A 26,429-nucleotide genomic window follows, 5' to 3' on the forward strand; every position below is an offset into this window, starting at 1 on the left:
GCTCGAGGGGCCGAATGGCCTACTCCTGCTCCTATCTTCTATGTTTCTATGTCATCATCAGCAATTCTTTCAACCTCGCCGCTCGACATGGCCTCAGTGACGGCCCCTCCAATGATCTCTAGCACCGTCTCCTCCAGCTCAGTGAGATTCTGAAGACATGTTTTGCCTCCGCTCATGCCTGCTGTGAGCCACCTATGCCTGCAAGAGAAAGGGAAGTGTGTCAGTGAGCGCGGTGCAACGTGCCTGTCATGGTTGAATAGCTGGCAGTGTGTGTAAGGTGTGAGATGTGGGTGTGAGTCTTCTAGCATTGGTAAGTGTGTGAGGGTGAGGTGAAGCTATGATCGTGAGGTATGAGTGGTGCTTGCTCGAGATTGTTGGTAGGTGGTCTGATGGGGGTGTGGTGCATTGAGCAGTGTGTGAGGCTGGTGGCGCAGTTGGTGGGATATGGCACTTGCCTGGATGAGTGCAGCTCCAACAACACTCAAGAAGCTCGGCACCATCCAGGGCAAAGCAGGCGGCTTGATTGGCACCTCATCCACCACCTTAAACATTCACTCCCTCCACCACCGGCGTACCGTGGCTGCAGTGTGTACCATCTACAAGATGCACTGCAGCAACTCGCCAAGGCTTCTTCGGCAGCACCTCCCAAACCCGCGACCTCTTCCACCTAGAAGGACAAGGGCAGCAGGCGCATGGGAACACCACCACCTCCAAGTTCCCCTCCAAGTCACACACCATCCTGACTTGGAAATATATCGCCGATCCTTCATCGTCGCTGGGTCAAAATCCTGGAACTCCCTCCCTAACAGCACTGTGGGAGCACCTTCACCACACGGACTGCAGCGGTTCAAGAAGGCGGCTCACCACCACCTTCTCAAGGGGCAATTAGGGATGGGCAATAAATGCCGGCCCTGCCAGCGACGCCTACATCCGAGGAACGAATAAGAAGAAAGATGCATTCACTGACCTTGATCACTCGTGTGAGCTCATTAAACTTCTTGCGGCACTGGATCCAGGTCCTGGGGGCAACACGAGTGGCACTGACGGCTTCTACTATCTCTTCCCACTGCCTTCTGGCATGCTGCCTGGAAGGCCTCCTGCCCCCTGCGGGGAGAGGACCTGCCTTCGTCTGTGCACCCCCAGGACCAAGGCCTCCAGTGCTGCACCTGAGAACCTCCTGGCCCTCTAACTTCCCTGTTGAGCCATAGCTTAATCCAGAGTGACAATGAGGTCCTTCTGCAACAAAGCACCTCCCCTTTGAGCAGTGCAGAGAGCCTGGGTACAAACTGCACCCGATATTGGCCCCTCTCTTGAGGGCTAAGCCAACCAGCAGCGCGTTTAGTGAGGAGGTCAGCGCTCCAATCATCTAAATGAGCAGGCAGCACGAATTTTGCGGGCAGAGCGCGTTCCCCGTTCCCCGCGCTTCCCATTCCCCGCGCTCCCTGTTCCCGGCGCCCGTTTTTGGGTCTGATGGGATTTCAAGGCCACAGTTCCTTCAGCTGCAAAGTAACACCGCCATCCAGTGGCCATTCCATGCAGAACGTCAAACAAAATTAAATCTGGAACAAGCCGAAAATGCTAGAAACTCAGCAGGTCAGTCAGCATCTGTGGAGAGAACAGACATTAACATGTTGAGTGTGGGCATTTCTTCAAAGTAACAAGCCCCTCCAGTCTCTTCCTCATAACTCAGACCCTCCTCCTTTAAGATGCTCCTTAAAACCTATCTCATTGACCAAGCTTTTGGTCATCTGTCCTAACATCTCTTTATGTGGCTCGGTGTCAAATTTTGTTTGATAATCACTCCTACATTAGAAGTGTTATATAAAATACAAGTTGATGTAGTATTGTCTGTGATTTCCCTGCATTTCTGACTTTTCCCTGTAATTCTGTCATTACCCTGGGGGCCAGTTTTCACATATAGTGAATATTGGATGGGCGGTGGTTGGAGCGATCACGCCATTTGCCTGACGGCGCTAGTTGAGAAACTTGAACCATGTTCATGTTCGGGCTTCACTGTAATTTGATTGGTGAACTGCCAGCTCACTGAACGAGTGCTGACAAGCAGCTTTCCGATTGTGGGGAGGTGGGAAATCAGGTGGCTCCTCTGTCAAACCGAGACAGGGAGGAGGAAGGCAATCCCGGGGAGGAGGGGAGCATGGAGGGACCGGCAGTGGGTTGGAAGATTCCTGTGGACAAAAATCAGCGCCACAAATTTGTCTTTCCCCCTGTAATTCTGCTTCCTTGTACTTCTATTTTAGCTCTTGTCTCTCTCTCCGCTGTATTCTGCTCTCTCTTCCCTGAATTTCTCTCTCTTTTCTGTATATCTCCCCTATATTTCTCTCTCTTTTTTTGCGGTATTATCTGCCTTTTCCCTTTATTGCTTGTTGCTTTTCCCTTTATTTCTGTCTCTTTTGTCCGTATTTCTATTTTACTGCTAAAGGTGCCTTAGTACCATCCACCCAGCGCAGTGTTCCTGTACGTTATTTACTCAATGGCCCAGAAATTAGGTTCGGGGGCTTGCCGCACGTGCAAGTCCCCGATGTGCACTTACCCGGCGCGCTGACATTTCAATCCTGGCCCGCATTGCATTTCCTGTCACTGGCCCGCTTGAGGTCCTGCCGCGCTGTGCGTGCGTGACCCAGCGGCGTACTTAGTGCGATGAGCCGGCTGGGATCACGTGAGCACTGGGCAACCAATGGGAGGTTGCAAAAGTTCATTCATGGGTTTGATAGTAAGAACTGTCAAACTCATGAAAACTCCTGGCCCCAAAACACTACTTAAACTTGAAAGAAAGTTAAAAAAAACATTGCACTACTTAAATAAACTATAAATAACTGTAAAAAACTATTTTAAACAATAATTTTAAATTTTGAAAAAAATTATTATATAAAAAATCGGGGCTAAAAATACACTTACCTTACTGTAAAGTCTTCAAAAATAATGAACCTGTGGAAAAAATTTCTAATTTTACTTAATAGACCACTTACCTGTTAAAAGTAAGTACTTACGGCTGCTTTTCTCACACGTAAAAACCGGAGTCTTTTCCCCACGGGCAACTCTTCAAAAAAAAGGGAAGTTCAGCGCGCACGCGCTACCTGAAACCTCGCACGCGTTCCGCCTCTTAACCCCTTGGGTCAGAGGAGAGGAAATGCCGGTTTTCCCCGCATGCGCTGTGCATGCTGAAAACCGGCAATTCCTCCGGACCCACGCGTGAGTACCCCGTCCGTACTCACACGTTGGGACAGGAATTACTGGCCCATTATTTACTCATTGGTGTTTAGAAGAATGAGAGGGGATCTTATTGAAACATATAAGATTCTGAGGGGGCTCGACAGGGAGGGTCCTGAGAGGATGTTTCCCCTCGTGGGGGAGTCTAGAACCAGGGGCACAGTTTCAGGATAAGGGGTCACCCTTTTAAAACGGAGAGGAGGAGGAATTTCTTCTCTCGGAGGGTCGTGAATCTGTGGAATTCTCTTCCCCAGAGAGCTGTGGAGGCTGGGTCATTGAATATATTCAAGGTGGAGAGAGACAGATTTTTGAACGATAAGGGAGTCGAGGGTTACGGGGAGCGGGCAGGGAAATGGAGTTGAGGCCAAGATCAGATCAGCCACGATCTCATTGAATGGCGGAGCAGGCTCAAGGGGCTGAATGACCGACTCCTGCTCCTATTTCTTATGTTATGTTCTGATTATCCCTCCACCTCCCCCCGGATCACTGAAGATCCGACACATTTTCAGGTGTGGCCCAAACATCCCCGAACCCAACACAGGCAGCAACGTTTCAAAATGCTTCTGCTGCCAGAATATAAAAACTGAGAGATGCTTAAAAGAAAAGAGAAGCGTGATTCCCTGCTGGAATGACAAAACAGGAAGCACTAAGGCGGGTCCAGCATTGCTTCATCAGAGACCTGCAACTAAGGGTAGTTATATTTTAACTGTAAGGGACTCAGCAGCTATTTATTTTTGTTGTTGCAGAGTTCTGTTTGCCTTGTGCTGCACACATTGACAGACTAGAAGAGTTTAAAGATTGCCTGACCTGACAATATCTAGTGCTGCTGGCAGAGGCTGAGGTTGTCAAATGAACAGAACAAAGTGCACAGTCCAGATCTTTGCGACAGACCCATTATTTTCACTGCCCCGCCTACACCGGTGGCTGTGTTCGGGCTCTGAGCCTGGCTGTGTGTCTGCAGTCGTCTCCCTTTACACAGGCTGGGACTGGAGGCGAGTATGGCCTGTGGGTATCGCCGGCATGGCCGGGGGTGGCAATTCCTTGCCCTCCTCGTTCCCATTACCTTCCCTGCGCTACTGGTGAAATCTCACCCCCAATGCCTGGATTTCAAGCCCCCCTTCCAGCCAGCGAACGGCCTGGCGTTCTGTGCCATATACACCAAGTTTGGTTGCTGCGACTCCAGCAAAGACAGGGAAATCAGGAACCGCTTCTACAGAATCATGGACAATTTTGACTACGCTCTGTACGCCACGTGCGCTGCCTACATCCAGGATATTCTGTGTGAGGTAAGTGACTTTAATTGGATGTTACTAATCCGCACTTTTGTTAACTCCAGACTTGACTATTCCAACGCTCTCCTGGATGGGCTCCCAGCTACCACCCTCCATAAACGTCAGCTCATCCCAAACTCTGCTGCCCCGTGTCCTAACTCGCACCCAGTCCCGTTCACCCATCACCCTCTGTGCTCACTGCACCATGTCCTAACTCGCACCATTCCCGTTCACCCATCACCCTCTGTGCTCACTGCCCCGTGTGCTAACTCACACCCAGTCCCGTTCACCCATCACCCCCTGTGCTCACTACACCATGTCCTAACTCGCACCCAGTCCCGTTCACCCATCACCCTCTGTGCTCACTGCCCCGTGTCCTAACTCACACCCAGTCCCGTTCACCCATCACCCCCTGTGCTCACTGCCCCGTGTCCTAACTCGCACCCAGTCCCGTTCACCCATCACCCTCTGTGCTCACTGCCCCGTGTCCTAACTCACACCCAGTCCCGTTCACCCATCACCCCCTGTGCTCACTGCCCCGTGTCTTAACTCACACCCAGTCCCATTCACCCATCACCCCCTGTGCTCACTGCCCCGTGTCCTAACTCACACCCAGTCCCGTTCACCCATCACCCCCTGTGCTCACTGCCCCGTGTCCTAACTCACACCCAGTCCCGTTCACCCATCACCCCCTGTGCTCACTGCCCCGTGTCCTAACTCACACCCAGTCCCGTTCACCCATCACCCCCTGTGCTCGCTGCCCCGTGTCCTAACTCACATCCAGTCCCGTTCACCCATCACCCCCTGTGCTCACTGCCCCGTGTCCTAACTCGCACCCAGTCCCGTTCACCCATCACCCCCTGTGCTCACTGCACCGTGTCCTAACTCGCACCAAGTCCCGTTCACCCATCACCCCCGTGCTCACTGCCCCGTGTCCTAACTCACACCAAGTCCCGTTCACCCATCACCCCCTGTGCTCACTGCCCCGTGTCCTAACTCACACCAAGTCCCGTTCACCCATCACCCCCTGTGCTCACTGCCCCGTGTCCTAACTCACACCCAGTCCCGTTCACCCATCACCCCCTGTGCTCACTGCCCCGTGTCCTATCTCACACCCAGTCCCGTTCACCCATCGCCCCCTGTGCTCACTGCCCCGTGTCCTAACTCACACCCAGTCCCGTTCACCCATCGCCCCCTGTGCTCCCTGCCCCGTGTCCTAACTCGCACCCAGTCCCGTTCACCCATCACCCTGTGCTCACTGCCCCGTGTCCTAACTCACACCCAGTCCCGTTCACCCATCACACCCTGTGCTCACTGCACCGTGTCCTAACTCACACCCAGTCCAGTTCACCCATCACCCCCTGTGCTCACTGCCCCGTGTCCTAACTCACACCCAGTCCCGTTCACCCATCAACCCCTGTGCTCACTGCCCGTATCCTAACTCACACCCAGTCCCGTTCACCCATCACCCCCTGTGCTCACTGCCCCGTGTCCTAACTCGCACCAAGCCCCGTTCACCCATCACCCCCTGTGCTCACTGCACCGTGTCCTAACTCACACCAAGTCCCGTTCACCCATCACCCCCTGTGCTCACTGCCCCGTGTCCTAACTCACACCAAGTCCCGTTCACCCATCACCCCCTGTGCTCACTGCCCCGTGTCCTAACTCACACCAAGTCCCATTCACCCATCACCCCCTGTGCTCAGTGCCCCATGTCCTAACTCGCACCCAGTCCCGTTCACCCATCACCCCCTGTGCTCACTGCCCCATGTCCTAACTCACACCCAGTCCCGTTCACCCATCACCCCCTGTGCTCACTGCCCCGTGTCCTAACTCGCACCCAGTCCCGTTCACCCATCACCCCATGTGCTCACTGCCCCGTGTCCTAACTCACACCCAGTCCCGTTCACCCATCACCCCCCGTGCTCACTGCCCCATATCATAACTCGCACCAAGTCCCGTTCACCCATCACCCCTGTGCTCACTGCCCCGTGTCCTAACTCACACCGTCCCGTTCGCCCATCACCCCCTGTGCTCACTGCCCCGTGTCCTAACTCGCACCCAGTCCCATTCACCCATTGCCCCCTGTGCTCACTGCCCCGTGTCCTAACTCACACCCAGTCCCGTTCACCCATCACCCCCTGTGCTCACTGCCCCGTGTCCTATCTCACACCCAGTCCCGTTCACCCATCACTCCCTGTGCTCACTGCCCCATGTCCTAACTCACACCCAGTCCCGTTCACCCATCACCCCCTGTGCTCACTGCCCCGTGTCCTAACTCGCACCCAGTCCCGTTCACCCATCACCCCCTGTGCTCACTGCCCCGTGTCCTAACTCACACCCAGTCCCGTTCACCCATCACCCCCTGTGCTCACTGCCCCGTGTCCTAACTCACACCCAGTCCCGTTCACCCATCACCGACTGTGCTCACTGCCCCGTGTCCTAACTCACACCCAGTCCCGTTCACCCATCACCCCCTGTGCTCACTGCCCCGTGTCCTAACTCACACCCAGTCCCGTTTACCCATGACCCCCTGTGCTCATTGCCCCGTATCATAACTCGCACCAAGTCCCGTTCACCCATCACCCCTGTGCTCAGTGCCCCGTGTCATAACTCGCACGCAGTCCCGTTCACCCATCACCCCCTGTGCTCACTGCCCCGTGTCCTAACTCGCACCCAGTCCCGTTCACCCATCACCCCATGTGCTCACTGCCCCATGTCCTAACTCACACCCAGTCCCGTTCACCCATCACCCCCCGTGCTCACTGCCCCATATCATAACTCGCACCAAGTCCCGTTCACCCATCACCCCTGTGCTCACTGCCCCGTGTCCTAACTCACACCGTCCCGTTCGCCCATCACCCCCTGTGCTCACTGCCCCGTGTCCTAACTCGCACCCAGTCCCATTCACCCATTGCCCCCTGTGCTCACTGCCCCGTGTCCTAACTCACACCCAGTCCCGTTCACCCATCACCCCCTGTGCTCACTGCCCCGTGTCCTATCTCACACCCAGTCCCGTTCACCCATCACTCCCTGTGCTCACTGCCCCATGTCCTAACTCACACCCAGTCCCGTTCACCCATCACCCCCTGTGCTCACTGCCCCGTGTCCTAACTCGCACCCAGTCCCGTTCACCCATCACCCCCTGTGCTCACTGCCCCGTGTCCTAACTCGCACCCAGTCCCGTTCACCCATCACCCCCTGTGCTCACTGCCCCCGTGTCCTAACTCACACCCAGTCCCGTTCACCCATCACCCCCTGTGCTCACTGCACCGTGTCCTAACTCGTACCCAGTCCCGTTTACCCATCACCCCCTGTGCTCACTGCCCCGTGTCCTAACTCGCACCCAGTCCCGTTCACCCATCGCCCCTGTACTCACTGCCCCGTGTCCTAACTCACACCAAGCCCCGTTCACCCATCACCCCCTGTGCTCACTGCCCCGTGTCCTAACTCACACCAAGCCCCGTTCACCCATCACCCCCTGTGCTCACTGCCCCGTGTCCTAACCCACACCCAGTCCCATTCACCCATCACCCCCTGTGCTCACTGCCCCGTGTCCTAACTCACACCAAGCCCCGTTCACCCATCACCCCCTGTGCTCACTGCCCCGTGTCCTAACTCACACCCAGTCCCGTTCACCCATCACCCTCTGTGCTCACTGCCCTGTGTCCTAACTCGCACCCAGTCCCGTTCACCCATCGCCCCCTGTACTCACTGCCCCATGTCCTAACTCACACCAAGCCCCATTCACCCATCACCCCCTGTGCTCACTGCCCCGTGTCCTAACTCACACCCAGTCCCGTTCACCCATCACCCCCTGTGCTCACTGCCCCGTGTCCTAACTCGCACCCAGTCCCGTTCACCCATCACACCCTGTGCTCACTGCCCCGTGTCCTAACTCGCACCGTCCCGTTCACCCATCACCCCCTGTGCTCACTGCCCCGTGTCCTAACTCGCACCCAGTCCCATTCACCCATCACCCACTGTGCTCACTGCCCCATGTCCTAACTCGCACCCAGTCCCGTTCACCCATCACCCCCTGTGCTCACTGCCCCGTGTCCTAACTCGCACGCAGTCCCATTCACCCATCGCCCCCTGTGCTCACTGCCCCGTGTCCTAACTCGCACCCAGTCCCATTCACCCATCACCCCCTGTGCTCACTGCCCCGTGTCGTAACTCACACCAAGTCCCGTTCACCCATCACCCCCTGTGCTCACTGCCCCGTGTCCTAACTCACACCCAGTCCCGTTCACCCATCACCCCCTGTGCTCACTGCCCCGTGTCCTAACTCACACCCAGTCCCGTTCACCCATCACCCCCTGTGCTCACTGCCCCGTGTCCTAACTCACACCCAGTCCCGTTCACCCATCACCCCCTGTGCTCACTGCCCCGTGTCCTAACTCACACCCAGTCCCGTTCACCCATCACCCCCTGTGCTCACTGCCCCGTGTCCTAACTCACACCCAGTCCCGTTCACCCAGCACCCCCTGTGCTCACTGACTTACATTGGCTCCTGGTTAAGCAACGCCTCAAATTTAAAATTCCCATCCTTGTGTTCAAGGTAGATTAAATGAGCAAGGTGGAAGTCCATACTTCCCCCCTCCATGTTTTCTCATATGCATCAAACCAAATGAAAGAAAAAGCCAGTGACATGAGGTAGCTACAAGACCTCAATATTAAACCCCCAAGGCAGTGTAGGGATTACATTTTATATACACATTTAAAGATTGTTTCGGTATTTTCTCCCCAATGCCTTTTTCCTGTCTTGTGTCGTGTGTCCGAGCAGTCTGGGTTGGATTAACGAACCTGGGTCTCAGAGGTTAAGGTTAGCTGACCGAACAACCCTACTCCTCATTTGAAAAATCACGGATTAATCAGGGACAGTCAGCATGGGCTTGTTAAGGGAAGGTCGTGTCTGACTAACGAGTGAATTTTTTGAGGAGGTTACGAGGAGGGTCGATGAGGGCAGTGCATTTGATGCAGTCTATATGGATTTTAGCAAGGCCTTTGACAGGGTCCCACATGGCAGGCTGATCAAAAAAGTAAAAGCCCATGGGATCCAAGGGCGAGTGGCAAATTGGATCGAACATTGGCTCAGTGGCAGGAAGCAAAGGGTAATGGTCGACGAGTGTTTTTGTGACTGGAAGGCTGTTTCCAGTGGGGTCTCGCAGGGCTCCGTACTGGGTTCCTTGCTTTTTGTGGTATATATCAATGATGTGGACTTGAATGTAGGAAGTATGATTAAGAAGTTTGCAGATGATACAAAAAATGGCCGTGTGGTTGATAATGAAGAAGAAGGCTGCAGACTGCAGGAAGATATCAATGGACTGGTCAGATGGGCAGAACAGCGGCAAATGGAATTCAATCCCGAGAAGTGTGAGGCGATGCATTTGAGAAGGGCTAACAAGGGGATGTACAATAAATGGTAGGATACTGATACAATAAATGTAGAGGATCAGAGGAAGCTTGGAGTACATGTCCACAGATCCTTGAATGTAGCAGGACAGGTAGATAAGGTGGTTAAGAAGGCATACGGAATTCTTTCCTGTTAAGTCTGTGTGTTATATTGAGAATTACTACACAGACCACAAGAGTAAACTTTAACAGGTCTTTACTAGTTGAAGGTCAGGGCGGAACTGCCCAATAAATCATTACACAACACTTATATACTGGTGTGGTCACCACCGGTATTACAGTATACAGCAGCCAAGATAAAGTAGTGCAACTCTTAAAATAGTTCTCTTAAAGGTGGAACGGTTCTCTTAAAGGTGGAACGGTTACATACACTACAATCCTCCCTTTGTAGCTTAACAGTATATATATTCCCCATTAAACATAACATCATAACATATATACACAACATCATGTAAAAACAGTTCACAGATTCAGTCTCTGCGGAGGCGCCTCCTGCGCTTCCTGACTCGGTCCGGATAACGCCTCGGTGGTGTAGTAGTTCTCGGTGGTGTAGTAGTTTTCGGTGGTGTAGTAGGTTCTTTTGGCAAGGTCGATTCGGCTTGAATGCCAGTGTCGGGTTCATCTGGTTGCAGTATCACCGGATCGGAGGTAGATACTATGGGTATCTCTGCTTCATCATTAGGCGTATAAAGTTGTGGTGTAGGTTGTCCCTTTTCGGATGACTCTATGATCTGGTCAGCATGGCGCCTTTCAGGGGTCTCTGGTTCTCGTTGCTGGGGTGACTCATCTAATGGTCCTTCACTGGACTTAACAGCCTGAACTTTCGTAACTTCAGAACCAGCATTGTTGACTTCTAAAGGCTCGAGTACCTTGGGAAGTTTTTCTGCTTCCAGACTGATTTGGCTCAGTTCTGAGGGACCACCTGCGTGACCTGGTAGGGGTGGTAATGGTTCAGATGAGTCATCATCTTCTGCTTCCTCTCTATTGTCTTCTATTTCCTCCATCACTTCAGCTTTTGCCTCTGCCACCAATTCCCTGAGTGGCTTATTACTGCTGACACTGCTCACAAAAGGGTGCTCTTTCTTCTTAGCTTTCAACTGATCGATGAATTTGACATATTCCCTTTCTTGCTCAGCTTTGATTCGTTTGGCCTCATCGCGCAGACGGTTTGTGTGTTCCTGATCCATTTTCTCAATCAGCTGCTTCTGCTGTCTTTCCAGAATCTCCCACTCTGTGTCAAAGAACTTTTTCTTTGCATTCATCTCTTGCTCAAAACGGCGAATCATTTGTTCTAATTGCTGTGGTAGTTCGAAATTGAGTTGAGTTCGAGCCCGGTGTTCCTCAGAAATGTGCATGTCTGTAGACTGGACAGACTCAGAATTCTCTGTCAAACTTCGAGTAGGCTTGCTCTCCACTGGAGCTTTATCCAAAGGGGGCTTCAGGAACTTGCGTTCAATTCCCTGTTCCAACTGAAGCAAAGCAACAGCCAGGTAACGCACCACAGAGTTTACATGTTGTGGAGTACTAGCACTGGTAGACACAGAACTTCTCATTTCAGTCTTGGGTTCCAAAGGCCTGTCTTTAGAGTTATATCTATTGTTCATGCCATCAAGTTCCTTGGCCTCCTCCCCTTCAATTTTAACAGTTCCGTTTTCCTTCACATCATTTTCCAGTAATTGAATACCATTTTGTGTAGGACGTGCTTCACTCAATAATTCATACTGTCCAGTTTCCAGCGCTGTTCTCCACGCATACCGCTCCATCACTTTTATTCCTCCCAGAGTTCTTTGCCAGGTTCGATCTTCAATGTCCAGCAGCAGATCCTTCAATCGCAGTTCAAGCTGCTTCTCAGCAGATAATAGGGACATGTCATGTGTGCTGTGAGCACCTTTTAATGTACTATGTTGTTGTTGTTCAGTGGAATTCTGTTCTGATACTTTGTCATTTATGCACTCCTTCGTTTTTCCATCATTAGTCTGCAAGTCCATTTTAGACTTGTCTTTTGCACATGGGCTGGTCTTACCATCATCGGTTCCAGAGTCTGAGCTGATTGTCTTCACCGAGTTCTCACTCTCTGCTTTGTCACTGTCACTGCTGCATATGCCCTCATCCAATATTCTGGACAATCGTTCAGGTTTGACATCTTTTCTTTTTCCGGAATCTACCATCATTGCTTTTAGGGAGTGCCAGTCCATATTTATTTTCCTGATCCACTCCCGTCCCAGAAGTGGTGGACCTCCCTCAGGTAGTACATATATGTCCATTCCTTGGTGTTCTTTGCCCTTGTGTCTCACCTTGACTTTTATCTTTCCGATGGGGTATACTCTTTGCCCCGTGTATGTCTGCAATACTATCTCCGTATCCCGTAGGGGAATATGTGTGAATAACTTTTTGTAATCTTGCTTATTCATGACCGTCAACGCCGATCCGGTGTCCAAGTCCATCTTCACGTGGACTCCTGCTATCTGCAGTGTGACCCAGATAGTTTGTCGGTCAGCTTCCTTACTCACATTGTGAATTCTCAGACTACCCAGTTCCTTGCTGTTGGAGTCTGAATCCGAATTCTGTTCATCCGAACTCTTCTCAGCCACCTTATGTACCTTTCTGCACTTTTCCTGCGGTGACTTTTTGTTGCTGGTCTTCTTTCCTGACCGGCATACTTTAGCTATGTGACCAAGCTTGCCACATTTTCTACATTCCTGGTTTTTAAACCAGCATTGGTTCTGATCGTGTGTTGTCTTCCCACAACGATAACATTTCGTTGTACCCAAAGCCATTTGATCTACGCCGAGTACCGCTGCCTTCAGCTGCATTTCCGCAGTGCCTCTCGCTGCGGCTTCGTGCGATGCTGCAATAGAGACAGCCTTATCAAGTGTAAGATCATTCTCTTCAAGCAGCCGCTTTTGGGTTCCTTCTTTCGACAATCCACACACGAATTTGTCTCTCAGTGCCTCTGTCAGACTTTCCCCAAACTGACAGTATTTCGCTAGCTTACGCAGTTCAATTAAGTACTCCGCGTTGCTTTCCTCTTTCAGTTGCGTTCTCGCATAAAATTTAAATCGTTCCGCTAACATCAGCGGTGTGGGGTTCAAATGATCCTTCAGGACAGCAACAATATTAGCGAAAGTCTGATCCGCCGGTTTAGCTGGTGATAGAAGATGCTTCAATAGCCCGTATGTCTTTGCACCCATTGAGTTTAGTAAGGTTAGCGCTTTATCTTCATTTGATATTTTATTTGCCTTACAATATATCTCTATGCGTTCTACATACGTGGCCCAATCTTCAACATCGGGATCGAAATCGTTGATGTTACCACGCTTAGGCATCCTCGCAATCTTCTTGCGAAACAAAAAGAAATTTTTCTTTAACTTTTTTTTTCAAAATTGCGGTTTCCCGCGCTTGTCTTCTTCCCCGCCTTTTTTAAAATGGCGGTTTCCCGCGCTTGTCTTCTTCCCTGCCTACGAAAATGGCGGCTTCCCGCGTTTGCCTTTCACCCCCGCTGGCTGTCTCTTGTCACTCCCGCTCGCTCGGTCTCGGTCTCCCTCGCTCGCTCGGTCTCCCTCGCTCGCACGGTCTCCCTCGCTCGCTCGGTCTCGTTCTCCCTCGCTCGCTCAGTCTCGTTCCCCCTCGCTCGCTCGGTCTCCCTCGCTCGGTCTCGGTCTCCCTCGCTCGGTCTCCCTCGCTCGCTCGGTCTCTTCTCTCTCCCGCTCGCTCGGTCTCGCTCGCTCGCTCGGGCTCTGTCTCTCCCGCTCGCTCGGGCTCTGTCTCTCCCGCTGGCTGTAATGGCGATTGCCGTATTGCTGCGTTCGCCCTCCCCAGCGGTTTTCAATTCGTGGCTCCCAGCCCCTCTTGCAGTCCGGTCCTTTCCCCCGGCTGCGGCTGAGTTCTCCGCGTTTTTTTTTTTTTTCTTGTTCTCTCCCACGCCTTACGCTGACCCGGTCGCTGCGCCTCGCGGCCTCGGTAGCTGCCCGGTCTTTTTCACCGGTCGCGGTCGAGCTCTCTCTCGATGCTGTTGCATCTCCCAGCCCACTTGCAGCCCGGTCTCTCACACCGGCTGCGTTTGCATTCGCTGCGGTCTCTCACACCGGCTGCGTTTGCATTCACCGCGGCTTCCGTGCCTTACGCTGCCCCAGTCTCAGCGCCTCTGGCCCCGACTTCTGTCCGGCTCTTTTCCCTGGCCGTGGTCAAGTTCTGCGCCCTTATATCCTCCATTTTTCTTTCTCCCCTACTCACAGTCAACGTGGCCGACTTGCTGCTCGTCGTTGATCGGCTTACCCACCACCGTGATAGAAGGGATGATCACTGCCTGTTGCTGATGGAAGGCTTCGTGTCAGAATTCTTCCTTTGCTCTGTAGACCCGAGTCTTTTCTTAGCAGAATGATGAGGGCGGATGCCTCTTCTCGATGCCCATTATACTGCCTTGGATGTATCTCTGCCGCAGGGTAAGATCGTACTCGTCGCCACTGTTAAGTCTGTGTGTTATATTGAGAATTACTACACAGACCACAAGAGTAAACTTTACCAGGTCTTTACTAGTTGAAGGTCAGGGCGGAACTGCCCAATAAATCATTACACAACACTTATATACTGGTGTGGTCACCACCGGTATTACAGTATACAGCAGCCAAGATAAAGTAGTGCAACTCTTAAAATAGTTCTCTTAAAGGTGGAACGGTTACATACACTACATTTCCTTTATTAGCTGAGGCATAGGCCTAGAAATTCGGTTGGTAGCGCCGGCATTGAGCGCGTAAAGAGACCTAGAATTGGGACGATACCCTATGTTGGGGCGGTCGCTATGAAGATAGCGACAACTCCCATATTGACTATACATTTAGCACCTGTGCTAAGTGTTTGCGCGCGCCCGCGAGCGCAAGCAGATCATGACGTCATTTCAGTGTGCAACGCCTTTTAGGAGCGCCTGAGCGCATATTGGGTGGTGCCCGGAGCCTTAACGCCTAGCGCTATTAGTGACAGTTCGAGGGAGGGCTAGCAGGCCCTTCTCAGAGTAGGGGGGCGCTATTTAAAGGGGACAGCTCTAGTGCAGAAGCTTCAGCCACTTGGCCTGCTCATTGCGATCGTTGCTGGAGAGAGTTGGCGAGCTACTGTGGAGCAGAGTTTTGGGAATTTAGCTTTAGAGTACTTGGGACCTTCAAACCTGTCCGAAGCACTTGCAGCACTACACCTAACAGCCTTTTGACCAACTGGCATCGGAATGGGAGCTGCTTTGGAGGGCGACGGCCTCATGGCCCAACACTGTGAAGGGGCAGAGAGACGGCAGGAGAGAGGGCCAGGATTGGCCAGAAGGAGGAGGGGCAATGGAGGTCGGCCAATCCGACGGGATGCTGCGAGGGTCTTTAGGCAGCAGGTGTCAAGCCTTAACATGTCGGAGGAGCAGTGTTTGCGAAGGCTCCGATTCTGGAGGGACATTGTTACTGATCTGTGCCACCTGCTTGCTGAGGATCTGCAGCCGCGTGAACGGTGCAGGACCTCTCTGTCCGTGATCGCTAAACTGACTGATGGCCTCAATGTTTATGCCAACGGATCCTTTCAGTCAGCCATTGGGGACATTGCGACTATCGCTCAGGTTACAGTCCACTGTTGCATCCGGCAAGTTACAGATGCCCTTTATAGGCGAAGGCATCAATTCATGACCTTCCCTCTGACCCTGCACAAGCAGACGGAGCGCGCGCAGGGTATCGCTTCTATTGCAGACTTCCCCATGGTGCAGGGGGCGACTGACAGCACAAAACGTGGCTTTGAGGGCGCCATGCCAGCATCCTTAGGACTTCCGCAACCGCAAGGGGTTCCACTCCCTCAACGTGCAGCTGGTCTGTGACCACCGCCAAATCATCATGGCAGTCAACGTGCATTTCCCAGGGTGCAGCCACGATGCCTTTATCCTGTGGTTGACCTCAGTTTGTTACCTTTTTGAGGGGCTGGCTCGAACACGAGGCTGGCTTACTGGGGACAAGGGCTATCCTCTCTGCCCATGGCTGATGACAACACTCCGTGTGGCCGACACCCCAGCAGAAGAGCTGATCAACAGCGGCCATCAGGCGACCAGGCACAGTGAACAGCACACTATTGGTGTTCTCAAAAAGCGTTTCCGATGTCTGGAACATTCGGGGGGATCCCTGCAGTACTCGCCGGAGCAAGTGGGACACATCGTCGTCGTCTGCTGCATGCTCCACAACTTGGCGAATCGACGCACCCAGCCAATTCCAGCTGTCCCTCAACGACCAGCAGAGCAGGCGGAGGAGGAGGAGGATGAGGAGGAGGAGGAGGAAGAGCAGGCGGAGGAGGAGGAGGAGGAGGAAGAGCAGGCGGAGGAGGAGGATGAGGAGGAGGAGGAGGAGGAAGAGCAGGTGGAGGAGGAGGAGGAGGAGGAGGAAGAGCAGGCGGAGGAGGAGGAGGAGGAGGGGGAGGAGGGCGAAGAGCAGGTGGAGGAGGAGGAAGAGCAGGCGGAGGAGGAGGATGAGGAGGAGGAGGAGGAGGAAGAGCAGGTGGAGGAGGAGGAGGAGGAGGAGGAGGAGGAAGAGCAGGCGGAGGAGGAGGAGGAGGAGGGGGAGGAGGGCGAAGAGCAGGTGGAGGAGGAGGAAGAGCAGGCGGAGGAGGAGGAGGAAGAGCAGGCGGAGGAGGAGGAGGAGGAGGAAGAGCAGGCAGTGGAGGAGGATGAGGAGGAGGACGAAGAGCAGGCAGAGGAGGAGGAGGAGGAGGAGGAAGAGCAGGCGGAGGAGGAGGAAGAGGTGGAAGATGGAAGGGCTGGTGAAAGTGGAAGGGCCATACGTCAGAGGCTCATCAGCACTCGTTTCGAGACCCCTCTGGCGGAATGATGAGAGTCTTAACTCCTGCGCACTTTGGATGTTTGACGGCCTCTGAATGCCAGCATCACTGAAAGTAGTCACGTGCACCATGCCACATTGAAACTTCTGTTTATTGTCACAAAAGTCTTTCATTACAGCAAAACAACGTCATGTCAACAGAAACCATAAGTAACAAAATAACTGTGAACTCTTCGGCAAAGCCGCAAAACTCAACAAACCTTCTGCAAATATAACAACAGGTGAGGGTGTCCTTGAATTTGGACAAAGAAACATCTCAGCACCTCCCTCTACAACTGGCCCCTTGAGGGAGAACGACTTCTCTTTCGCGCCCGGCCACTTCCCTCCCTGCTGCTCCTACGTAATTGGACCCCAGTGGCGGGCTCAAGGCTGGGGGACACCTGCTGACTGTGTGGAAGTGCAGAAGCCCCTGAGGGACGGCCTGGCCGACCTCTGGGCTTGGAGGGTGCGGACGCAGGATGCTTGATGTGACCATGGCTTGAAGCAGTGTGCCCTGCAGGTGGTGGCAGCTGCACTGCAGACGTCCCAGCGCTGGCATGTGCAATGGTCTCCTGCCGAGAGAGGACACCTGCACCATGGTCGGACGACACACTGGCTATCTGAGGGGACCGGCTCGGCTCATCCGCCACAATCGCATGCTCCACTGATTCCTGGCCTTGTATGGTACTGGAAGGGCCCGGGGTGATCCTAACTGATGCAGAGAGGGTGGCTGCAGTGAGAGATCGCGTTGCCTCAATCTGGGTGTGGACGAGCCCAGCAAGTGACTGCGTGGCAGCAGTGAGGACCTGTGAGCCAGGTGCCAGTGCTTCGGAGAAGCCCTGGACAGTTCTTTCCATTGCCTCGGAAAAGGCAGGTAGCGACCGCTCCACTGCCTCGGACAAGCCCTGGACAGACCTTTCCAGGGATTGTCCGAAGCCCTGAACAGTCCTTTCCATAGCGGCCTCAAAGCCCTGGACAGTCCTCTCCATTGTTGGGCCGAAGCCCTGGATAGTCCTCTCCATTGTTGGCTCAAAGCCCTGGATAGACCTGTCCATTGTTGCCCCGAAGCCCTGGATAGACCTGTCCATTGTTTCCCCGAAGCCCTGGAGAGTCCTGTCCATTGTTGCCCCGAAGCCCTGGATAGACCTGTCCATTGTTGCCCCGAAGCTCTGGAGAGTCCTGTCCATTGTTGCCCCAAAGCCCTGGAGAGTCCTCTCCATTGTTGCCCCGAAGTCCAACATACTCTTAGCCAATGAATCTATTGACTCAGGCATCTTCTCCACTGCAGCCATCAGCTCCGTGTGTCTGAGCCGGGCCTGTTTGCTCATTTCACCCAGGCGACGCGCCTCCTCTGCACTCTGAGCAACAGTCATAACTACCTGCCTTGCCCTCCGGGGAGACGGTGGCCGAACTTGCCTATCCCCCTTGCGTTGCTGCATGCCGCTTGTTCCGGCAACTGGTTCATCCTCAGAGCACCCCCCCCTCCCCTCCAGGGGACTACTATCCCCAGTCTGTAGATGTGTCCGCTCCCCGGATTCTGCAATGGCTGGTCCGGATTCCTCCTGCTCCTCCCCTCCGGTGGCACTGGCACTGACAGCTTCAGTGCGTTGAGCCCGAGTTGGTGCTGATTCATCTGAAAGCAGGGAGGTGGAAGAGTGGCTTTAGCAAAAGGACAGGTTTGCGGAAAGGCATGCCAGATTGCGGCAAGGCTCTGACATGGCTGCACACTAAGGATGCATGCTGGCGGGGGGACCAAGTGGAAGGCAACAGGTGAAAAAGGTGAGAGTCTTACCCTCGCTGTCGGAAATGGGGTCGGCAGATGCAGTGGTCACAGGACCAGACAGACATCCTCCAAGAATCTGGTGCACTCTCTCCTCCAGATCCGTGAGAGGGACCACTTGTGGTGGCCCGCCACAGGTTTGAAAATGGTCCCTTCGCCTGGCCGCCAGCTTGGCCTGGAGAGGAAAGAAGGGGAAGTTGTGTTACATGAGGCCTTGAGACATCATCGCATGCCCCCCATGGTGAAAGAGCCCTTACATGAGGCCTTGAGACATCATCGCATGCCCCCCATGGTGAAAGAGCCCTTACATGAGGCCTTGAGACATCATCGCATGCCCCCCATGGTGAAAGAGCCCTTACATGAGGCCTTGAGACATCATCGCATGCCCCCCATGGTGAAAGAGCCCTTACATGAGGCCTTGAGACATCTGCCCATGTGTGTGCCCAGAAAGGGCCATGGGTGCTTGCTGACAGATGGCCATTGGGGCATCATGGCAACAGGGTGCCCGAAGTCAGCTGCAGATGGAGGGAATCAGAAGTTTGCTAAACCATCACTCACCCTAACGATCCGTGTGAGGTCGTTGAATTTCTTCCTGCACTGAACAGGGGTCCTGGTCGCCATGCTGCTGGAGTTGACCCTCACAGCAACCTCCCTCTTGCCATTGTCCGGATACAGGACATCTCGACGGCGCTCAACTGCAGCCACCAACTGGTCCAGAGCCTCAGTGCTGAAGCGCTCTGCTCTCTGTCTCACCTTCTCCATGCTCAACAAGTTTCTAACGCCAGAGAAGGGCGAGCGCCGATTCTGAGGCCTACAGGGCGCTGGGTGTGGCAGCTCAGGCTGACTGACCCACCCCTTTAAGAGCCGGCCGGCGCCTGGAAGTCTCGTGGTTTCCCGTAATTGAGATCACCTGCGCTGCGCCCGTCCGCGTCGATATTGAGTAGCGCCTGAACGTTTGCGCCTTAGGAGCACCGTGCAACGGCTGAATTAGCGCCTCAATCCCCTTTGGGGGCGATGCAACCCAATATCTCGCCAGGCAGCGATAAGTTTCATCTGGCTATAAACTTTGCGCAGCGCCAGTTCTAGCGCCTCAAGCGGGGCTATATCCAATTTCTAGGCCATAGAACACAAGAGCAGGGGGGGTTATATTAGAACTGTATAAAACAATAGTTAGACCTCAGCTAGAGTACTGCGTGCCGTTCTGGTCACCACATTACAGGAAGGATGTGATTGCACTAGAGAGGGTACAGAGGAGATTTGCGAGGATGTTGCCTGGGCTGGGGAATTTTAGCTATGAGGAAAGATTGGATAGGCTGGGGTTGTTTTCTTTGGAACAGAGGAGGCTGAGGGGAGTCCTTATTGAGGTTATGAAATATAAAATTATGAGGGGCCAGGATAGAGTGGATAGGAAGGGCCTATTCCCTTAGCAGAGAGGTCAATAACCAGGGGGCAGAGATTTAAAGTAATTGGTAGAAGGATTAGAGGGGAGTTGAGAAGAAATTTCTTCACCCAGAGGGTGGTGAGGGTCTGGAACTCACTGCCTGAAAGGGTGGGAGAGGCAGAAACTCTCATCACATTTAAAAAGTACCTGGATATACACTTGAAGTGCCGAAACCTACAGGGCTACGGACCAAGTGCTGGAAAGTGGGATTAGGCTGGATGGCTCTTTGTTGGCCGGCGCGGACACGATGGGCCGAATGGCCTCCTTCTGTGCCGTAGGTTTCTATGATTCTCTGATTCCTATCAGAGGGTGAGTGAGGTCTCCAATTATTTCTGACTGGGCTGGATTTTAACCAGAGGTAAAAAGACAATCTACTAACTCACTGAATTACCCCATTCCCATCAGACACAGGACTCCAGGTCCCAGAGATGAAAGGGCAGTGACTGATCACATTGCCCAAACCCCAATTAAAAAACCAATTGATTGTTTTTATTTCAACTGTTCTCATAAAAATAATTTTCTTCTGAAATGAGAAAAGGGAAAGAAACTGCAGTTTTATTTTGAAGGGTTCAATAATCTAATTAAATCCAATTTTCCTTGTATTCCCACGTCAAGAAGAGGTAACCTTTGCAATTTTGAACAAAGGGTTAAAGTTAAAGCTTAAAAAATCAACATTGCAGAGAATTCGGCTGTAAAACAAGTCCCTGCAAATCTTTACCGCACCAGACAGGTCATTCTCAGCAAACCCTGACTGACAAACTCACTAAAGGCACCTCCCCGCGGAGCTGGAATGTGGTTTGTTGATAGAATCAGTAAATATTAAACAGCATGTGCCGGTTTGATCAGAGTTATTTCTGTATGTGGAATTTGCGCGTGACTCCCACTCGCAGATTGTACATCGAAGGGACAAAATCCACAATTTTGATAAGATAAGGGAGTGTTGTCCATGATTCACTACACACAATGGCAGCGAGGAGTCGTAACATCTACTCTATAACGGAGAGGGTAGTGGAGACAGAATCGCTTCGAGACAATTACATGCTGCAATGGGGGGAATGGATGGCCTTCACGATGGATGAATTAAGATGGGCCACCTTCCCCATCTGTAATTACCTCGTGTTAATGCAATCATCGTCCTAATGACTATTAACATTAAACATTTTAAGGTTGACACTTAACTAAATGTTCTGCCAGATTTGATGAAAATACATTCAAGGCAGCCAGCGGTTTATTTACCACACATGTGCCACCTTACATGTTACCACACGCAAAGCGCAATAGGTAATTCAATAAGTGCACAACCACACATATATCATACTGTAGGTGCTCACTTCACTCTACACACTCCCACATACATCGCACCGTATGTAAATCATTCTACACACTCCCACACACATCGCACCATATGTAAATCACTCTACACACTCCCACACATCGCTGTATGTAAATCACTCTACACACTCCCACACACATCACACCGTATGTAAATCACTCTACACATTCCCACACACATCACACCGTATGTAAATCATTCTACACACTCCCACACACATCGCACCATATGTAAATCACTCTACACACTCCCACACACATCGCACCGTATGTAAATCACTCTACACACTCCCACACACATCACACTGTATGTAAATCACTCTACACACTCCCACATACATCGCACCATATGTAAATCACTCTACACACTCCCACATACATCGCACCGTATGTAAATCACTCTACACAATCCCGCATATATCGCACCGTATGTAAATCACTCTACACAATCCCACACACATCGCACCGTATGTAAATCACTCTACACACTGCCACACACATCGCACTGTATGTAAATCACTCTACAAAATCCCACACACATTGCACCATATGTAAGTCACTCTACACACTCCCACACACATCGCACTGTATTTAAATCACTCTGTACACACTCCCGCACACATCGCACCATATGTAAATCATTCAAAACACTCCCACATACATCGCACCGTATTTAAATCACTCTGTACACACGTCAACACACATCACACTGTATTTAAATCACTCTGTACACACGCCAACACACATCACACCGTATGTAAATCACTTTACACACTCCCACACACATCGCACCGTATGTAAATCACTCTACACACTCCCACACACATCGCACCGTATATATGTAGCCTGGCGAAATGGAGCAGCACAGGACACGAACTTTCGTTTTTGGGGTTTTTTTATTCTGTATTAATAACTTGGGTCTAGGTTTAGGATGAAATTGTAAATACATAAAACACAGTCGACAAAATACGGCAGTGGCTTGCCCAACTCTCCTCAGAGCACATCCCTCACGCTGGATCTAGAAAATGGAGGCTGTGAAGAAAGGGGAGGTTCCTTTGGCATCACATGGCCCTTCCCATAACCCTTTTCTCCTTTTTTCAAATTCTAAAGGGGAAAATGAACCGCGCCATCTCGTGGACTTAAATATTCACTGCATTTTCCCACTTGGCTACATTCTCCCCTGCTTTAAAGTCAACGTCCTCGGTGACTTAGCACCCGTTTTTCACTTCTTTTACAGCTTCTCGAAAAAATGCAGTACCCAGACTCGATAAAACATGAGAGAACACCTCAGGACTGAGTGAGACTGCATTACAGGCTGACTGAGGCAAATGGTATGGGTTAGGGTTTACCCCAGCATTGGCTCTTTTAGTTCTGCGAGGAGCCGGAATGGGTACCTCAACCTCAGTCCCACACTCAGAAGGATCTGAATGCTCTGGCTCAGAAACAGCCTCTGATTCCTGTACATCTTGGGCGTTACCAACAGGATCATTGTTTACTTTTTCCTCCTGAGTTAACTCTGGATAGGTGACTTCCTCTACCACAACAAACTCAGTATCAGAGGGCTCTGGCAACGATTCTGTCAAAAGAGTGACAGGGGGTACGGTGACAGGGGACTTGGTTCTCGTCCGCCTAGGCTCAGGGACAGGGGTAACACATGGCCTAAGATTAACTCTATGGACCCTTTTTAAAGGACCGCCCTCTACAGGCTCAACTGCATGTGTAGTACCCTGTACCTCCACCACTCTGTACACAGTAGGACCCCAAGCATCCTGAATTTTGTTCCTACCCAAAGGCCTGTGTCGTAAGTATACCAACTGACCCACCTCAATGATTGGACAGTACACTTTGTCTTTGTTAAGTTCAATTCTTTGAGCTGATTTCTTTTCAGTGTACTCTCTTGCCCTTGCATGTGCCTCCTTCAAACGCTCTTGGTGGACAACCAACCACTCATGTTTCTTGTCTAACACTTGCTCCTGACCTAATAAAGCATCTACAGGAAGGTGTGGATGAACCCCGAAAAGCAGATAGTACGGTGAGTAGCCAGTCGTAGCATGGGGTGTTACATTGTAGGCATACACCAACTCAGATAAGTGCTCAGGCCAGCGGCGCTTCCTTTCTGGAGGCAGTGTATGCAAAAGATCATGTAAAGATCTGTTGAATCTCTCACATTGAGCATTTCCTTCTGGGTGGTGTGGGGTAGTGCGGGTTTTCTTTACACCATAAAGCTTACACAGCTCGGCAATGATTTCACTCTCAAAATTTCGACCTCTGTCTGAATGCAATCTTTCTGGGACCCCATACTTCATGAACCACTCTTTGAGAAGGACTTTTGCCGTGGTATCAGCCTTTTGGTCCCGAGTAGGGAAGGCTTGTGTGAATTTAGTGAAAACATCGGTCACCACTAACACATTCTCACGACCATCGGAGGCCGGTTCCAGCATGGTGAAATCTACAGCAACTACTTCAAGGGGCCGGGAGGCTAGAAATGATTTCATAGGGGCATGTATCTTGGGGTGGGGCATTTTTGTCAAAACACACCTCTCGCATTTCTTGACCCACTGTTCCACATCCCCATACATCCCAACCCAAAAACATCTCTGTCTCAAAAGGTTCTGTGTGCGCTCTATTCCCTGATGGCCCATACGATCATGCATACCTTCAAGCACGACTTCTTTCAAACAAGAGGGCAGTAGTAGCTGGTGACACTCACCAACATGGACATCCTCGATTACACGGTACAACAAACCATCTTGCTCACAAATACGGGGCCACTGCTTTAACGTGGATAATACTAGCTTGGATAACTGCGACCTCTCCTTGTAAGTTGGCCTTCGCTGCTCACCCCAAAACTTCCTAAACACGCTGTGGGTGGGGTCTGTGTCCTGAAACTTACGTAGTTCCTCTTTAGAGTAACCGGGAAGTGTTGGTGTGTTACCCTGCAACTCACTACGCTCAGTACTTTCTTCTGCGTCCGAAACACGGATCTGTCTGACTTTACAGCACTTGACTCCTGCTGTCCCTAAGTCTGGTCCTAGAGCTGTTCCCTTGTGAGTGACATTACATATGGCCACACAACCATCATAGTCTGCATCCCCACTGTCTGACTCGGGCTCCCCTGCTAACGGCTGCCTAGAGAGGGCATCTGCTGCTGCATTACAGCGGCCTGGGCGGTACTTGACGTCAAAGTCAAAAACAGCTAACTGAGCCACCCATCTTTGCTCAACAGCACCTAACTTAGCTGTAGAAAGGTGACACAAGGGGTTGTTATCTGTTATGACAGTGAACTTGGAACCTAGAAGGTAACCTCGAAATTTCTCTGAAACAGCCCATTTGAGGGCGAGGAGCTCTAGTTTCATACTGCTGTATTTTCTGTCATTTCTTTCAGCATTACGGAGCCTCCTACTGGCATATGCTATCACTCTCTTCCTATCTCCCTGCTGCTGGTGGAGGATGGCACCTAATCCTAGGTTACTGGCATCCGTCTCTACAATAAAAGGCTGAGTGAAATCTGCGTAACCTAACACTGGAGCACTGATCAGCTTTTCTTTCAGCTGTTCGAAAGCAGCTTGGCACGCAGCTGTCCATGAACCTTCAAACAACCGTTTTGCTTTTGCTGGGCTGTCTTCCCTAAGGCATGCATTGACTACGTCATGGAGAGGGCCAGCTCGTTTAGAAAAATCCTCAATGAACCTCCTGTAATAACTACAGAAACCAAGAAATGACCTCAGATCTTTGACTGTACTGGGGACCGGCCACTTCTTTACGGCGGCAATTTTCTCTGGATCTGTCCCTATACCCTCCCCTGAAATTTGATGCCCAAGGAACCTGACTTCCTGCTGCAGGAAGTGACACTTTTCAAGCTTTACTTTCAAACCTGTCTCTTTCAGTCGTCTTAGAGCTGTCTCAAGCCTCTCTAAATGGTCCGGGAAGGTCTGAGAGAACACAAGGATGTCATCTAAATACACTAATAGGATGTGGAACACTAAGTCGCTCATAGTCGCTTGCATAAGTCGTTGAAAAGTCGCAGGTCCATTACAGACACCAAAAGGCATTCTGAGGTACTCAAAAAGGCCAAAAGGAGTTGTAAAAGCAGTCTTAGGCCTGTCACTTTCACGAACAGCAACCTGGTGGTACCCACTTGCAAGATCAATGGTCGAGAAGAACTTTGCACCATGAAGGGCATCAAAACTCTCGTCAATGCGGGGCAAAGGAAATGCGTCACATCTGGTTTTTGAGTTTAGTTTCCTAAAGTCAACACATAGTCATATGTCTCCATCAGTCTTACGAACTACCACTATGGGTGAAGCGTATGAACTATTGCTCTCCTGGATGACACGCTTTCTTAAAAGCTTAGTGATGTGGTCCCTCACCTCTTTGTACAGTGTAGGTGGGATACGACGGTATGGCTCTGTAACTGGTGCGTCATCTACCAAGTTAATCTCATGCTCAACTTTATCAGTGTAGCCTAGGTCCTCATCCTTAAAAGCAAATACTTCCGAATACCTGGCTAAAAGTGCACCTAACTCTGCTTGTTGGCCCTGTGTGCCACCTATGTGTAGTTTGTCCAAAAGCAACTGAATGTCTTTGTCTGTCATCTGTCCTTCTTTTCTGCCAACAGTTACTTCCTCTGTGTCAGCGGAGATGCGTTGAAATCGCACCTCACAGGAGTCCTTGTCTACACACTCTGCCTGAGTCGGAATACCAAGCCTGGTCCTGGGGCTTAACCACACATCCTCCTCAGAGAAATTTACCACCTGCACTGGAAATAAATGTCCCTTTGATTCAACTAGAGTGGGGACAACTACCAGGCCACCTGGCAATGGTGTGTTACCTGGCTCCAACAGCATTTTAGTGCTGCCACCTGACTGAGTTTTAAGTCCCTTTACATAGACTGTAGCTATGGAAGACGCAGGCACATGTACAGCACCCCTACCAGCTACACGGACAGAAGATGACTTTGGAGTGATGTTACACTGTTGTACTTGCTGAAATGCTTCCCTCCAATCTGAATCCAACTTTCCCCCTAGAGTAGTGTCAAACTCAGCATGAACTAGTTGTCTGCATCGGCTGATGATGTTCATACCAATAAGACCGGGTGCTGCAGGCTGTGACTGCTGATGCTCTTTGACTACCAGGAA

The 26,429-nt window shown here is 51.6% G+C and overlaps 1 protein-coding gene across 2 annotated transcripts in view; it reads left to right on the forward strand.

The window, feature by feature from the left end:
- Positions 1-4,094: 4,094 nt before the first annotated feature.
- The window catches only part of LOC147109033 (HHIP-like protein 1), a 78,474-nt gene continuing 56,139 nt past the window's right edge, over positions 4,095-26,429 (forward strand). Inside the window, exon 1 of one of the 2 annotated variants that reach the window (XM_086002595.1) lies at positions 4,095-4,514. In XM_086002595.1, the coding sequence (XP_085858721.1) occupies positions 4,227-4,514 (288 nt within the window). In that variant the 5' untranslated portion in view covers positions 4,095-4,226. The remainder of the gene's footprint in view (positions 4,515-26,429) is intronic. The other variant, XM_086002594.1, reaches the window with a different exon arrangement.

The sequence above is a fragment of the Somniosus microcephalus genome, chromosome 12 (genome assembly GCF_052327205.1).
Source record: "Somniosus microcephalus isolate GS21.2 chromosome 12, FLI_Smic_1.0, whole genome shotgun sequence".
Lineage (NCBI taxonomy): Eukaryota > Metazoa > Chordata > Chondrichthyes > Squaliformes > Somniosidae > Somniosus > Somniosus microcephalus.